General features: G+C 41.4%; 1 protein-coding gene across 1 annotated transcript; it reads left to right on the top strand.

The window, feature by feature from the left end:
* The first annotated feature begins 3,130 nt into the window (after positions 1–3,130).
* On the top strand, positions 3,131–5,684 carry hoxb13a (homeobox B13a). Its single transcript, XM_023426222.2, has 2 exons — positions 3,131–4,139; positions 4,984–5,684. The coding sequence occupies exons 1-2, from the start codon at positions 3,413–3,415 to the stop codon at positions 5,229–5,231; spliced, it is 975 nt and encodes a 324-aa protein (XP_023281990.1). The 5' UTR covers positions 3,131–3,412; the 3' UTR covers positions 5,232–5,684.
* Positions 5,685–14,568: the final 8,884 nt, after the last annotated feature.

Genomic DNA, 14,568 nt, shown 5'->3' with positions numbered 1-14,568 from the left:
CCGGCAGACCACACCATGGGAGAGAGACTGACTGTCTGGGTGGTTTGCGTGCGTGCTGGGTGCGTGTGTGTGTTCAGGCTGTTTCTGAACTTCAGAGTGAGTTTTTTTTTTTAAAACAAGCGGCCAGTTGCTGTGAATGTGAAATAACGATCAGCTGCTGTGATCTAATTGAAAGGAGAAATATAATTCATCAGACCAGAACTCTGCAGCTTCACGGCGCCATTAATGCTGTTGATTCAAACAGCTGATTCTTCTTTTCTGTTGTCTGAGCTCAGCTGCTCCATGTGTTGATGCACCGTTTTTTTTTTCTAAACTCAGCAAAACAGTATTATTTTTATTTTTTTATTATTATTATTTAACTTGAACTTGGAAATTCTTTCTTGATGTTGGAAGCAGTAGATTGACAAAGATCCCCGGTAGAAGAAATTCAAGCATAAGGAAAGTGGGGAAAATGTAATAAGAAATAAAATAAGAATAGAAACAGAATCGAAACTAAATAAGATAAGATAATAATACTATATACAATAACAATATACAATGTATGCGATAACACTAACCCTAAATAAAATGAACTGAAGGGAGAAAAACTCAGCGTCTATTGACGGAGGCTCTTTCTGAAGCTTTCAACTGCATCTCACGGTATTCATCACCGACTGGAGTTAGCAAACTCCATTCCAAAAGCGGAACGTCAGTTATATTTTATTTCTTTTTATTCCTTCTTTGTTTTTCCTGTTCTTGTTTATTTTATTGTTCTATCATCTATTTATTTTGAAGGGACATTTACCCTGACTTCCCCTTAGAAACCACATACATTAAACAGACGGCTCCTCCTTTACATTCAATCATTCTTCATAGTCAGAATATGTCAATTTAAAGCTTTAAATTCATTGTTTTGCTACTTTTGGATTCAAAAACATTTCATATAATGCTTTATACTTAAATGCGTTTTTATTTGACATTTCTTTACTTAAAGAAGACTTTGCCGCCATCACTCCGACATGCTCTGTCATTAGTTCAGTCTCCACCACAGCTCAGACCAGCGGCTGATGAAGGTTTCTCTCCCCTCACTGCATGTTCCTGAGTGACACCTACACGCGGTGGAAGTAACACGCAGAGAAGACAGACACATCCTCACTGCTGCCCGCAGCCTCCACCTCCATCAGCCGGAGAAGCTTCACACCTGCTTCTGCTGCCAGTGAATAATACTGAAGGCTGCTCTTAACATGAGGTCTAACGCAAAACCATAGTGTATTGTTCGTCATTCATCCTGCCGTACACACAGAGATACGACCCCAAAAAGAAAGCAACAGCAGCAGATCAAATCCTGATGCAGAAACCGAAAATAAAATCCAGTCAAATCAGACAAAATATAATTATATCTTAGAAGGGCGACTCAGTTGTTGCCTCTTCGGCCCTGCTACACCCACAGGAAGTGTATTACAAGCTCGTGTTGCTGTTGGCAAGTCTCTCCAGCCACATAGATTAGCCACTCATTATCTCGAGGTATCCACAGAAACCACATGCGTAAAATAATGTTTGTAATGTCTAAAAAATCTGTGCAAAAATAATGCTAAATCTACAAGTTCTTAATTGGAATAATTGGAGAAGTTTGACGCATCACAGATGCTCTTCTTCTGTACAGATGACCTGCAGTGAAGAGAGAACAGAATGCAGGCCTCGTTACCAACAACAGCACATTATTATTACAACAACCCTCTGGGTCCTGTTTGCAGGGAGATAACTTATTTGAACACTCGATATTTTTTTTCCCTTTCGAGAAGCTTTACGCATAAAACCACACACTCCTCGTTGTTTTAACGGTGTGTAGAAAGTGACAGTCCATCCATTTAGGTGCATTGTGCCGCAGCGTGTGGAAACAAGTGTGGAAGAGTTCAACCTAAACCTATACCTTAGATGGCTCTGTAAATCTAAAACCATCAGCAGCCAGTCAAATTACTACGCAAATAAGGCCGCTCAGAAGAAGTGCCGTGAAGACCTCTCTGGATCCGTGTTTCTGGAACCTTCAGACCTCCACCCCCCCACCCCCACTATAAACCCCATTTACGCTTCCTTCAGTCAGGTGGTGTGAGAACAGACAGACGAAAAGCACACATAAATTCAGTCTGACAAATGTCCAAGCGGGTGCAATTATTTTAATAATCAAATGTTTCTTTTTGGAAACTGGAACTACTCTCGGTACGTTATGATTTTTTAATACTTTTATTACAGCGATAAACTTTGTTTTCATACATTTGGCAATGCCGATTATTAGTCTTTAAATATGTCCATAACTGTGTGTAATAGTGAGCATTTTATTTTGGAGCTCAAATAATTACAGCCAAGAGTCAAACAATTCAACATTTGAACAAGGAAATTTCGTTCATTCCTTTTTTCGCTTTTATTTTCATCATATTCACAGACAGTACCTGCGCGTGCTGCCTGTTTATTCACACTCAGTGTTGACTAGAGCCGAGATTTAATCACACATGAATCATATAAAGGAGCCGCTGGTTCAGGTATCGCTCGTTCATTGTAAGAAATGGTTGTTTGATTTGCCTTTGATGCGTTGCAGACCACACACACACGCGCTCCCCGCTGCCTCCACCAATATCACAATAAACAATAAAACAAAGGACGAGCCTTCTCTGGAGTCTGATTCTCTAACATGAGTCTACGTCCACAGATCTACCGCCTCAGTCAGTGCGAGAGTGTGAACTGACTCCACGGCACACATCACCGTTTGCATATGCGCGCGTTCCCCGTGCGTCTTTACGCACAACACAAAACATCATCTGTTAAAGTCATTTATTTTTTGTATCTGGAATCACAAAGATAATGTTACTCTTTGTGGCAACCGCAGCAGATCTGAGACTCCTTTGACATGATGCAGCTGCAGGAAGCAAAGCAGCACATTCAGGAAGCTGAATCCACTCTGCTCATGCTCCTCTCGTGCCACAGCTCGAGCCTCATAAAAATATTTTCTCTTTGACTGACAATCCCCAACAAGTCTCTTCTTCTCCGTCTTTTTTCTCTTGTCCCATCACGTGACGCCCCGGTCCCATCCAATAGACAGGCGCCCTCCCTCTTCTCCTGGTCCTGGGGGCTTGTTGCGTCAAGGTTGCGGCTGGGATGTAACTGGGGGTCCAGCCGGTTGCCTGGAGTCTTTGCCTGCGAGCGAGCGCCGTCACTGAATGGTGCAGCAAGTCAGTGCACGCGTGCCACGACAGTGCGTGTGACTGTAGATGTGAATTACCTGAGCTGTGTATGTGGGCAGGAGAGCCAGCGGTGACAGAAGAAGAAATAGGCTCCAGTTCACCTCATTCAGCCAATGTAGCAGCTTAGCGCACAGGACCGGACAAAGTCTGAGAGGAAACGGCGACGAACGGAGACCAGACCGGGAAAAGTAGAGCCTATGACAGCCTCCCTGGTCCTAAACCCTCGCTGGCCAGCGGAAACGGTAATGTTTGTGTATGATAACAACCTGGACGACCTGAACAAGAACATGGAGGGGCTGGTGGGAAGCGGCAACTTCGCTGCGGCCACAGCAGCCAGCCAGTGTCGCAACATTATGGCGCACTCGGCGGCCGCCGCCGCTCTGGGCGGCCACCCGTCCGGCCTGGTGCACTCTTCAGCCGGCTACTCAACAGTAGACGTGTCCGCGCCAGGCTCCAGCGAGACCGGCGCGTCTTCGGGGAAGCAGTGCGCAGCCGGACCTTGTCCGGCGGCCGGCGTGCCTCACCAGAGCTCCTCCGCTCCCACCGCGTTACCTTACAGCTACTTTGGTAACGGCTATTACCCATGCAGGATGGGGCGGGGTTCTCTCAAGTCATGCACCCAGGCAGCCGGAGCCGCGCTCAGCTCGCAGTACATGGACACGACAGTGAGCACTGACGAATACCCGAACCATCGTGCCAAGGAGTTCGCCTTTTATCACGGCTACCCGAGCCCGTACCAGTCCATGGCCAGCTACCTGGACGTCTCGGTGGTCCAGTCGCTGGGCACCGGTGAGCCGCGCCATGAAACCCTGCTCCCCATGGACAGCTACCAACCCTGGGCTCTGACCAACGGCTGGGGGGGACAGATGTACTGCTCCAAGGACCAGGGGCAGGCCGGGCACCTCTGGAAGTCCGCTCTGGCTGGTAATACATCGCTGTTTATTCTCCTTTAAAACCATCTCTGTCCAGTGGAGGCATTTAAATGAATGAAGAATGATGTAGGCTATAAGCCTCGAGCTACAGTGACATATTTTATTAGGAACAAATTATAGACTTTCATTTTAATCCGACTTTGAAGCTGATTTAATTTCTCTGGTAATTAAATTCAGTCATCATAAATTCGGACTGCAGCTGCATACATACTAACATGGCGAGTGTTTTTCTGCATGCAGCATCACTTGAATGGGGAGGCGGTCTCAGCTGCTTCATGCTCGACGAGGCCATTAATTAAGCAAAAGGTCAGGTGATGCTGGTGCTGAGTGACCCATCTAGTTAATCTGATAATAAGCTAATATTCAGGTGACTGATGCTCAAGGTGTTAACATTGCGATACTATAATGATCAGCACATCGATCTGGGTTTTAATTAGTGTTTTTTATAACAGCTGACTTCTGATCAGCCTGAATTTACACTCAGGTCAACTGAGGCAATAATTGTAAAGACAAAATAATGAGCCTGAGGTTTCTACACTGAGTATTGTCCATTTGCATGTGGATGCATAAACATATAGCTACATTATAATCACAGACACAGAGTGCAGCTCAGCCTCATGGTGCTGCTTGCAGACCGCAGACATCCACCATGTTGGTTGTGTATGTCTCAGGTCCAGTCCTCGTTCTCATTTAAGGCGCAGACGTTAAACTCAACACAGCGCCGCTTTTGTCTTGAAACCCAGGAGTGTGTGGAGTGTGTAAATATGTCCCGGTGTGTGCAGCCTCGTCCTCAGACCGCCTGTCTGTCCTCTTCTCTTTGTCCGCTTTCCAAACAGATGTGGTGGCACATCAGCACGACAGCTCGCCTTTCCGCCGCGGCAGGAAGAAACGGATACCGTACACCAAGGTGCAGCTCAAGGAGCTGGAGAAAGAGTACGCCGCCAACAAATTCATTACCAAGGACAAGAGGAGGAAGATCTCGGCCGTGACCAACCTGTCGGAGCGGCAGATCACCATCTGGTTCCAGAACAGGAGGGTGAAAGAGAAGAAGTTCGTGGCCAAAGTGAAGACCAGTGCGCCGTAGCATGTAAAGTTCCTGTTGTCTGGACGATTTTACTGAAGGGACTGGGCGCATCTGCCTGCTGTTGAAAATGAACTAAGTGAAAAGACAAAAAAATTGTGGGAAAAAAAAAGAAACTCGACGTGGTTCTCGTGGAAGACTTGGGACTGCGCGTGCCCGTGTGCGTCAAAACATGGAAGAAAAAAGACAAAGAAAAAGGACAAAGGATAAAAATAAAGAAAAGAAGCAAGGCCCTCTGATAAACCTTCTTCTCAGAGGCATCCTGTAAATCCAGCAGCTCCCTGCCTGCTTTAATGTAACTGTCTGTCTACTGTTTGTGTTTTATTGTTTGTCAGTGCTGTGCGTGATCAGTAGCCAATAGCTGAAACACACTATTATGCTGTCCATATTGTTTATAACGCTTGTAAACCAGTAATCAAAGATAGTGCGGCACTTAATAAATTCTTTTAATCCCGATATAGTCTTAGCTCTTTTATCAATCAATCAGTATGAAAACTGAAAAGGGTGCGTTCACGCTCCTTCAGAAAACTACGCGCGTAAAAGTTGCAAGCAAATCCGCATTTGACTCATATCAAAGGCTGAAAGCTGATATCCGCCAACTGCACAAACAGCGGAGGAATCCTGATGAACAGTGTTTATGAGACCGTGAACTCATATTTGGGTCTGGCCTCCCTGCTATCCGTATCCTCCTGTCATTTCACAGGCCTGTATAGACCCGTGTGAACAAACCTTCCAATAAACTGAATATGACCAAATGGTAATTATTTAGTTCTCAAAGCTTTTAGCTGTGAATTTAAACGATTCGCAGCATGAGCAGAAAATATTTTTATTTTCACATTTAGTTTCAGAATTTCTTTCTTCAGCTTCTTGCCGCTGTTTCCATGAAGCCTCCGCGCAGTTTCCATGTCTCCTTCTGCAGAGACCGTGAGGAGCAGAGACACGGAGCGCGGAAAAGTATTCTCCAGTATTTCAATTTGAAAACTGTAGCCTACAGTAAATCTATTCAATCTAATTCTACATTAAATTAATAGTTTTTGATTTGATTGAAAGTCCATTAGTACTTACACAAAATACTTTATGGTTCTGTTGCTGAAAATTACTTTTGTCCGTATTTAGTCTGAATGATAAACCAACAATATGACAGGATGTTTCATTTTTTGAAACTGTATTGTAGGTATGATGTTAACAGTAAGCAGAACTGCATTAGAACTGTACTGCGTGTTAGTGTGTGTGTGTGTGTGTGTGTGTGTGGGTTTGTGTGTGTGTGTGGGTGTGTGTGTGTGTGTGGGTGTGTATGTAGCCTTTAACCTGTAGTCATAGCCAAATATTTAATCATGAAAACTGAAAACTGAGCAGAATACACACGACACACAGAGAGCTGGAGACATTGGAGAAAATGATACCGAAAATTGAAAGTAGGTTTTTGCGTTAAATGTTATTAAATCATTACAACCTTCAGACAGACACGTCGCTGGAATAGAAGAGAACAGATATTACATTCATTTGCGCTATTGTTTGTGCGCTCTGTGCGAATCCTTGTAGCCTGTAACTTGTGTACACTATTTGTGTGTGTGTGTGTGTGTGTGTGTGTGTGTGTGGGTGTGTGTGAAAGAGAGAGGAGAGAGGAGCACTTGACCTTGACAGTCACGTGACCGACAGGACTGGCTCTCACTCAAGTCTCCCGCGAACATTTTACAACAGCAGGGCGTTGCGTAGTCTGGTCTGATAGAGACACCCCCAATACCACACACACACACACACACACACACACACACACACACACACACGCTGCGGCTGCAAACTTCCCGCGCACACTGACCCGCTGTATGGCCGCTCCGTGTCTGATCAGCTTTGGTTGATCAACGTCAGCTGCAGGTTCATCGATTTTTTAACTTTACACAGACTCTTGGTTTTCAGATCATGTCCAAACAGCTGTGCGTAATGTTTGGTGCATCCAGGCTTTTATAGAATCCTGATTTTTCTACTTTCCAAACAAAGTCCACTGAGCTGCGTCAGAGAACACGATCCTCCTGTTGACTTACTCAGTAACTGTGACTCTCTGCAGAAAGCGGACGGAGGCCAAGCCATGACTGTCATGTAGCCTGAGGCTGGTGTTGTCGTTCACTGATAGGTTTATCATGTGTGGGGAACTTGTCAGCTTCAGAAAACTGTGTCCTCCGGCTCCTCTGTCAGCTCCCGGAGCAGATACAGAGTCAACGCAAAATGTCAAAACCCCTCACAAACATCACAAACTCCTCTCAGCTGAGTGCGCATTCGCACTTTTGTTTGCTCACAAGGACATTAAATAGTTGTTTATAACAAAGCGGAATTCTCCCTTTCACCCTTTTAACATACATTTAAATGCTGCGGACAGAAACACGGAGATACGTGATTTCTAATGCGACCAAGGTGCATTACAGCTCCCATTACAAATGACTGGTAACTATTCTGTGCGTCCTCGATGTTTCTATTCCTCTGTTCATATTAAGCAAATGTTTGACATGTGTTAAACGGTGCAAATCTATTTGTGTGTTAAATCCAAGTATTTTAGGCTTCGGCCTTTGCTGCTGTCGCTGTGGGTTGTTATGTTTAGTGTTGCACTGAGAGCTGGAGCGCCACGCCGTCCTGTTTGCTTTTGACCACTGACGCGGCCCGATCGCTTTCTCTCCTCACACCGAGGAGACGAACTGACCTGACTCTCAAATACATTCCACTGTTCAGGCCGGGGTTGCTTTTGCTTTGAATATCAGTGTTTTTTAAACTTCATTTTCAGTGTTGTGGTGATGTTTCACCAGGTGATTCACACAAATCTGAAAAACAGTTTTGTTCAACTTATAGAAGTCGGATTTCTCTGCTCTGATGCACAATAATGATAATAAATAAAAACTTGAATAATAATAATAAAAAAAAATGTATATGAAACAGAGCTTTTACAAGGCCTGAGCTACCTGCGCTGAAAATATATACCAGGCTTTTCTCACGTGAACATTTTGGTTTCACGTAGCTTTGAATTTATACTTGATTTTTTTTACTTCGCCTGTAGCTCTATATTTTGCTGAAAGATTATCTACATCTTCTAATATTCTGCTTCAGGCTTTTAGCAGCAAAAATGCGCATTTCAGTGATTTACTGTATCTAAAAGACATTTTAGTTGCAGTAAAGAGATTAAATGCGCGCATAGTTAAAACTATGAAACATTCATTATGTGAGAGAAAGAGTTTCAGTGGACATTTAATTATTACTCGTTTAGGATATATAATGAGCTGAGAATATGAAATACTGTTTATTGTCTGAGCTCGGGTCGTTAAACAACACTAATGTGCAATTTCAGGTTCTTTTATCAGTGAAACAAACGTTGAAATTGGACCTTCAAACAGACGGTCAATTAAAATGAAATGGTCAGTGATGTTTGTGTGTGGAGCAGCCGGGAACATCAACGAATACTCTTCTTAAAAGATAAAAAGATAAAGAGCAGAAGAGAAGAGAAGAGAATAGTTGCAATACAATATATTCTATACAATACAATAATTGTTGTTCATTTCTTGTTCGGGGGAATATTGATTAAAAAGAAGCTGGATTTTCTTTTCTTTTCTCTCTCTCTCTCTCTCTCTCTCTCTCTCTCTCTCTCGGACTGTTAAACATTAACATTGAACTTGACAAACGGCGGTGTGCTCTGCTGGCCTGTTGACTCTCTTTACTGCTGTCTCTGTCCAACAATACTGACGGAAGCCCTGAAGCTCATAAAGCTCGTTGTCCCCTTTAATCCAAATACCAGAGATAGGAGGAGGAGGAGGAGGAGGAGGAGGAGGAGGAGGAGCTGCACCAAACAAATCACGCTGTTTTATTTTATTTTACACATCAAACAAACAAACAACAACACAAGTCACGTGAATTCACTCCAGCATGCACTTTAGTTTCTCTAAATGTTTTTTAATTCTGCTCATATCAGTTATATAATGTTACTTTTACTTAATGAGTGAAACTTATCATTTTAAATGTGTCTTATTCACACATTTCCACCTTTCATGTGATAACTTTCTCAAATAGAAAATGTAACATTTACACAGGAAGATATTATTAGCTGCTGCCTTTGCAGACACAGTGGATAAATAAATAAAATGTCTTCGATTAAAAGCAGATCAATTCAACTTAAAAACAACAACATAATAATAATAATTCATTTGAGCTGTCTACATAAACCATGGGCAGTACATTCACATTCCTCCTGCCTACTTCAAGTACATCTCACAGTGGGTTACTTGCACTTTACAACTTTACGTGTATTTTACTTTTATTTTATTCTTCTGCTCCTCTACATTTATATGAGAGCTGTTTTAAAAATAACCTCCACTCGACTACAACATACACAGTGGCATCAAAAACAGTGACATTAATAAAAGAGGCTGTAATAATACGATTTGGAAGGGGATGTTTTTCTGCATGAGGACTATCTTTATTTCTGAGTACATTTTGCTCATAATACTTTTATACTTTTGATTAAGTGTATTTTTGAATTCAGGACTTTTAGAAAGGCAACTATTTGTATTGCAAAACATAAACGTTACATACAGTAAATAATAGAGGGAAGTCAGTGTGGGACAAAGCAGATAAAATAAGGTAGACAAAACCTGTTATACAATGAAGAGGTTTAGTGAGAACAAGCTGCAGCACCATCGGCTTCAGGTCAGTTACATGCATCAGAAAAACTACAGCTGTTCACAGCACCGAGATAATGGACACAACAAATATCTTTAATATACTGAAGCTAAGAGAATGAAGCTTAAATGGAAAAAATCCAACAAATAAAATAAACAAATGTTTTATTTCATTTTTTTAAATTTCTCTTTTCACTTGATTCCCATTCACTGATTTTTTTCTTTATTTTATTCTCTTTTTTCAGTGTGCTCAAAGGCAGACTAAATATCTTTGTGATGTTATCAACCTGACCACAGGGAACTTTTGTTTTTATGCAGATGTAAGAAAAGTCTGATTTTTGTCTTATTACAAATGCATTAAATAGAATAAATTGAAATAGAAGGCAGGATGCTGGTGTGAGTGATGCATGTTTGACTTGCCGTGGTAAAAACTAAGTGAATAGACACAGAGCACATTACATTCCTGCCTGCAGACAGCTGCACTCACAGAGGAAAGGTGGAGCCTCATGGAGCTGACGGACACAGATCTCGTGTCACTTTCATTTTATAAAAAGTGTAATGTTTAGATTTATATGACTCAGTGTGCTGACTCTGGGTTTTCTTTTCCTACTTAAAGTAAGAAAAATACAAACCAACCCCTAAACCTGAACCAACACAAGCAGCACCATCATGAACCAGAGAGGTGATGGAGCCAAGTCAGTTACATTCTGAAAAACCTACTATGGTGGAGGAAAATTTCAGATTCTGTAGTTCAATAAAAATTAAGTAAAAAGAACATTTCAACAATAGAAAACACTCCGTGACAAGTAGAAGTCTTGCGAAATGTCACTTACATAACAGTACGTAAGTATCAGCAAAATGCACATTAAGTATGAAAATTAAAAGAAAGAAAGAGCTTTAGACTATTTGTCGATGCAGCCCTTGTTTTGCCCCAAAAGCAGACGGCGCTTCCCTTCCTGGTCTTGCTCTGTGGCGACATCTGCCAGGATCAGGGTCATAATAATCACAAAGTTTTGCAGGTAAATGCAGTTCACTTCAAAGTTGAATGAATGCAGCCATCAGCGCCGTCTGCTTTTGGGGCAAAACAAGGGCTGCATCGACAAATAGTCTAAAGCTCTTTCTTTCTTTTAATTTTCATACTTAATGTGCATTTTGCTGATACTTACGTACTGTTATGTAAGTGACATTTCGCAAGACTTCTACTTGTCATGGAGTGTTTTCTATTGTTTTCAGGGAGCATGTAATACTGGACTGTGACTGGCTGATGGCAGCAGCTTCATGAGCAGCAGCAGCAGCAGCAGCCCAATGTTACAAACCACCCATTGGATGGATTTTAGTCACTCTGGGAGAAGAGCCAATAAAAAGTAAATCCAGCTGAGCTGAGAGTCAGTATGAAAGTGCCAGGGAAAGTGATGGAGAGTGGAGAATTAGAGTACATTTAAAAAATGTAAGCAGCTAATTTATTCACCCTCAATTTACCCACTGTTCTTTAGATATTCACTCATATTGTGACCTTAGAAATATGAAATTCTAAAACAGTTATTCACATAGACAAGGCTATTATCATTTTTACCTTTTTGCATTAATGTCCTTATAATTTGAACAGCAAAAAAAGTTTTATACCCAAAGTCATTTACTAACTTTTCTGTACGGTTAGATCTGCTAAGCCAATCAGTGCTAAGAATACTCGCAGGAGAACCAATCATGTTCTGCTGTTTCAGTCTGTTGTCTCACTGCTCTGTGAATGAAAAAAAAACAAAGAAGCTCCTTTTTGTGTCTTCACAGACAGAACACTTAATTAGTTGTATCTGTAATTAACTTGTCAGAACACCCACTTTACATATTTTCGCACCTTATATTGAGAGTAGATCTAACATCAGTTTTACTCTATAGGACGTTAAAACTTTAATCCTCAATTTTTCAAAACCACACATAGAACCATATAATTCCGAGGTGAGGATATAAGGTGGAAAGTTTTATTCCCTATGATTTGGGACATTGGATTTGTGAGCGGACGGCGCTCCATGGTATCTGCTGTTACACAGTGTAGTGGAGCAGAGCCAGTCTCCTCCCTGTGTCTGTCAGCTGTCAGTGAGCTGACAGACGGAGCGCTGCAGAGCCGGTTCCTCCTTAAATCAAACCTCCCTCCTGTCCAACACCGTCCATCTTCTATTCCTCTGAATACAACAGAATAAAATCCAATCCCAGAAGTGTTTTAACACAAGAAATATTTTCCATTTTCTATTCGATTCTATTCGATTCTATTTTACAATGGTTTATGGGAGAGTGGGAAAGGAAGAGAGGACCCACCCCCTGAGACCCACACACACACACACACACACACACACACACACACACACACACACACACCCACACTCACCCTACCGTTTTTACCACCTTCTTTCTCCTCCTCCTCCTCCTCCTCCTCCTCCGTCTTTGTCTGCATTGCGGACTGTCTTTTTGTTTCCCAGGTTGGACTTTGCAGTTGAACTTGAGACAGACAGACAGCTTGTAAACAGTTTGTGGTCTGGCCCCTGTCTGGTCTGGAATGGCCTGAGGGACAAAAGGGCCGAGGAGTGGACACTGGACTGAAAAAATCTCACTTTAACACAAACACCTTCAAATGAATTTAGAGATATAGAGAGAGAGCAACTTCAAATACGTCCAATAAAAAAAGAAAATAGTGTAAAATAAAATAAATCAATGGAAGGCCGACAGATGCTGGACAGTCTGTAAGGATGACATTTCTCAATGCAAAACTTACTGTGTTTACATATAAGGATTCCTTTTCCAGCTGAAGTAAGTCCAGTCTGCAAATAAAAATAAAACATGGCGTGTATTTCAACAGCTCAAGAGGAAAAGAAAAATAACTGTAAACACACTGTACAGCCAGATGCGTGTGTGTGTGTGTGTGTGTGTGTGTGTGTGGGTGGATGCGGTAGTAAATGTGTGTGTAATAAATGCTGCGCTACTCTAAGTCCTTTTTGAAGTACTACTGTCCGTTCTGATTTAAGAGTGGAGAAAAAAAACAAACATTATTAAATAAATTCTAAATCTTTCTTATGGCAGAACAGAATGAATGAATTCCATACATGAGAACATTATGACAAAATGAAAACATGTTTTCAGAATTATTTGGAAACTTATTAAAAACCAAAAACTACACTCTTTACACACCTGTGTAACGTCCCACAATTCACAAGGACAAAAACATAGATATGAAAAGAAAAGAAAAGCATTTGGAAACCTTTGTGTTCCCAGGAGCACAATGGCCTCAATCACTGTGGAATGAAAGAAATCTGCAACCATCATGACTCTTCCTGAAGTGCTGTCAGTGCCTAAACAAATCCACAACCACCATTTTCCCAAATCCTTGAGCAAAGTGCTTTTGTTGCGTAAACTGACCAAAGACAGGACTCTGGATGCAAAACCTTGGTCTGGTAACTAGAACTGATAAAATAACAAAAACTAGATGTGAAAAAACACTTTCATTAACTGAAATAAAAAAAAGAAAACAAGCTTTATAAAAAAAACCGATAACTAACTTAAACTGTATTATGTGTTTACAAAATGAACTAAAATAAACTAAAGTAAAGAGAAAATAGTTTTCATCCTTGTCAGTTTATTTCCTGGTATTTTGGGTGGATGTGAAATGTATCTTGCAGTTTTTTCCTGCAGTGATGATCCACTGAGCTGCAGCACTTCTGACCCAGCTGGGCAGGACAGTTGGCTGATGAGTTCATTGTGAGGCGGTTCGGCTTAATGAATCAAACCTCTAGAGTTTTTTCGGGGTTTTTCATATTTCTTTTTTATTGTGACTCGACCTGCATCTCACCTCGGAAACCAAACTCAGAAAAACAATTGACAGCCTGTATCCTGTGTCGACTGTTTACATATTTGTGCCCAGATCTACATTTTATGTTCTGTTGTTGTTGTTGTTGTGTCCAGTTGAATTTTTCTAGTTAATGACACAAAGACACTAACACACATCTTTTATATGTGTGTTCTTCTGTCCTCAGTGAACACATTTTTAAAATGGTTTGATGTTTTGAGTTTTTATCACTCAATAATTTTACTGACTTTTTTGAATCTCACCATAAAGCAAAAAAAAAACTAAAACTAACACTGAAACTAATATTAAAATTAATCAATCTAAAATTTAGCAACTAAATGAGCAAATCTGCTTTAAAATGAATTAAAATTAAACTGAAACTGAAAACAAAAGCTTGATTGAAATGAAATAAAAATGAAAACTAATAAAAAATACAAAACTATAAACTTGCAGTTAATAGTCACCCACCATCTACCCTGACCACCTCCTGGCGACTCTGCTGACATTAATAAATGCTGGATGGAAAGTGATGCCAAGAGGTCCAGACCAAGTCTGTATGTGATGAGTTGCGAGAGAGAATGTGTTGAGAGAGAAGCCACTTTGGATAAAATGTATGTGACAGCTGACTATGAGTTTGCCAAACAGCATTTACACAACTCTGAGTACGAGAGAGAAGAAAAGACTCAAGAAAAAAATCAAACCCTTGGACAGAACTGTAAGTCTGACACACACTGGGCTCTGCTGGGTGAAGTGTGGGGGTGGCAGCTTCATGCTACTGAGAGGCTTCTCACCAGCAGGGACAGGGTGAATACAACCTGCTGCAGAGTGCATGCAGCGGGTATAGGCCGGTTTT

This window comes from Seriola lalandi, unplaced genomic scaffold, assembly GCF_002814215.2.
Source record: "Seriola lalandi dorsalis isolate HSWRI2012SDOR001 ecotype SW California unplaced genomic scaffold, Sedor1 jcf7180002054816, whole genome shotgun sequence".
NCBI classification, from domain to species: Eukaryota; Metazoa; Chordata; class Actinopteri; order Carangiformes; family Carangidae; genus Seriola; species Seriola lalandi.
Note: the sequence above shows the minus strand (reverse complement) of the source record. Positions and strands in the feature narration are given on the sequence as shown.

Bases quoted from the DNA above. Each gene is read 5' to 3' on its own strand.
- hoxb13a (XM_023426222.2), top strand. From the start codon at position 3,413: ATGACAGCCTCCCTGGTCCTAAACCCTCGCTGGCCAGCGGAAACGGTA. The intron at 4,140-4,983 runs GTAATACATCGC...CTTTCCAAACAG, and splicing joins CTGGAAGTCCGCTCTGGCTG to ATGTGGTGGCACATCAGCAC.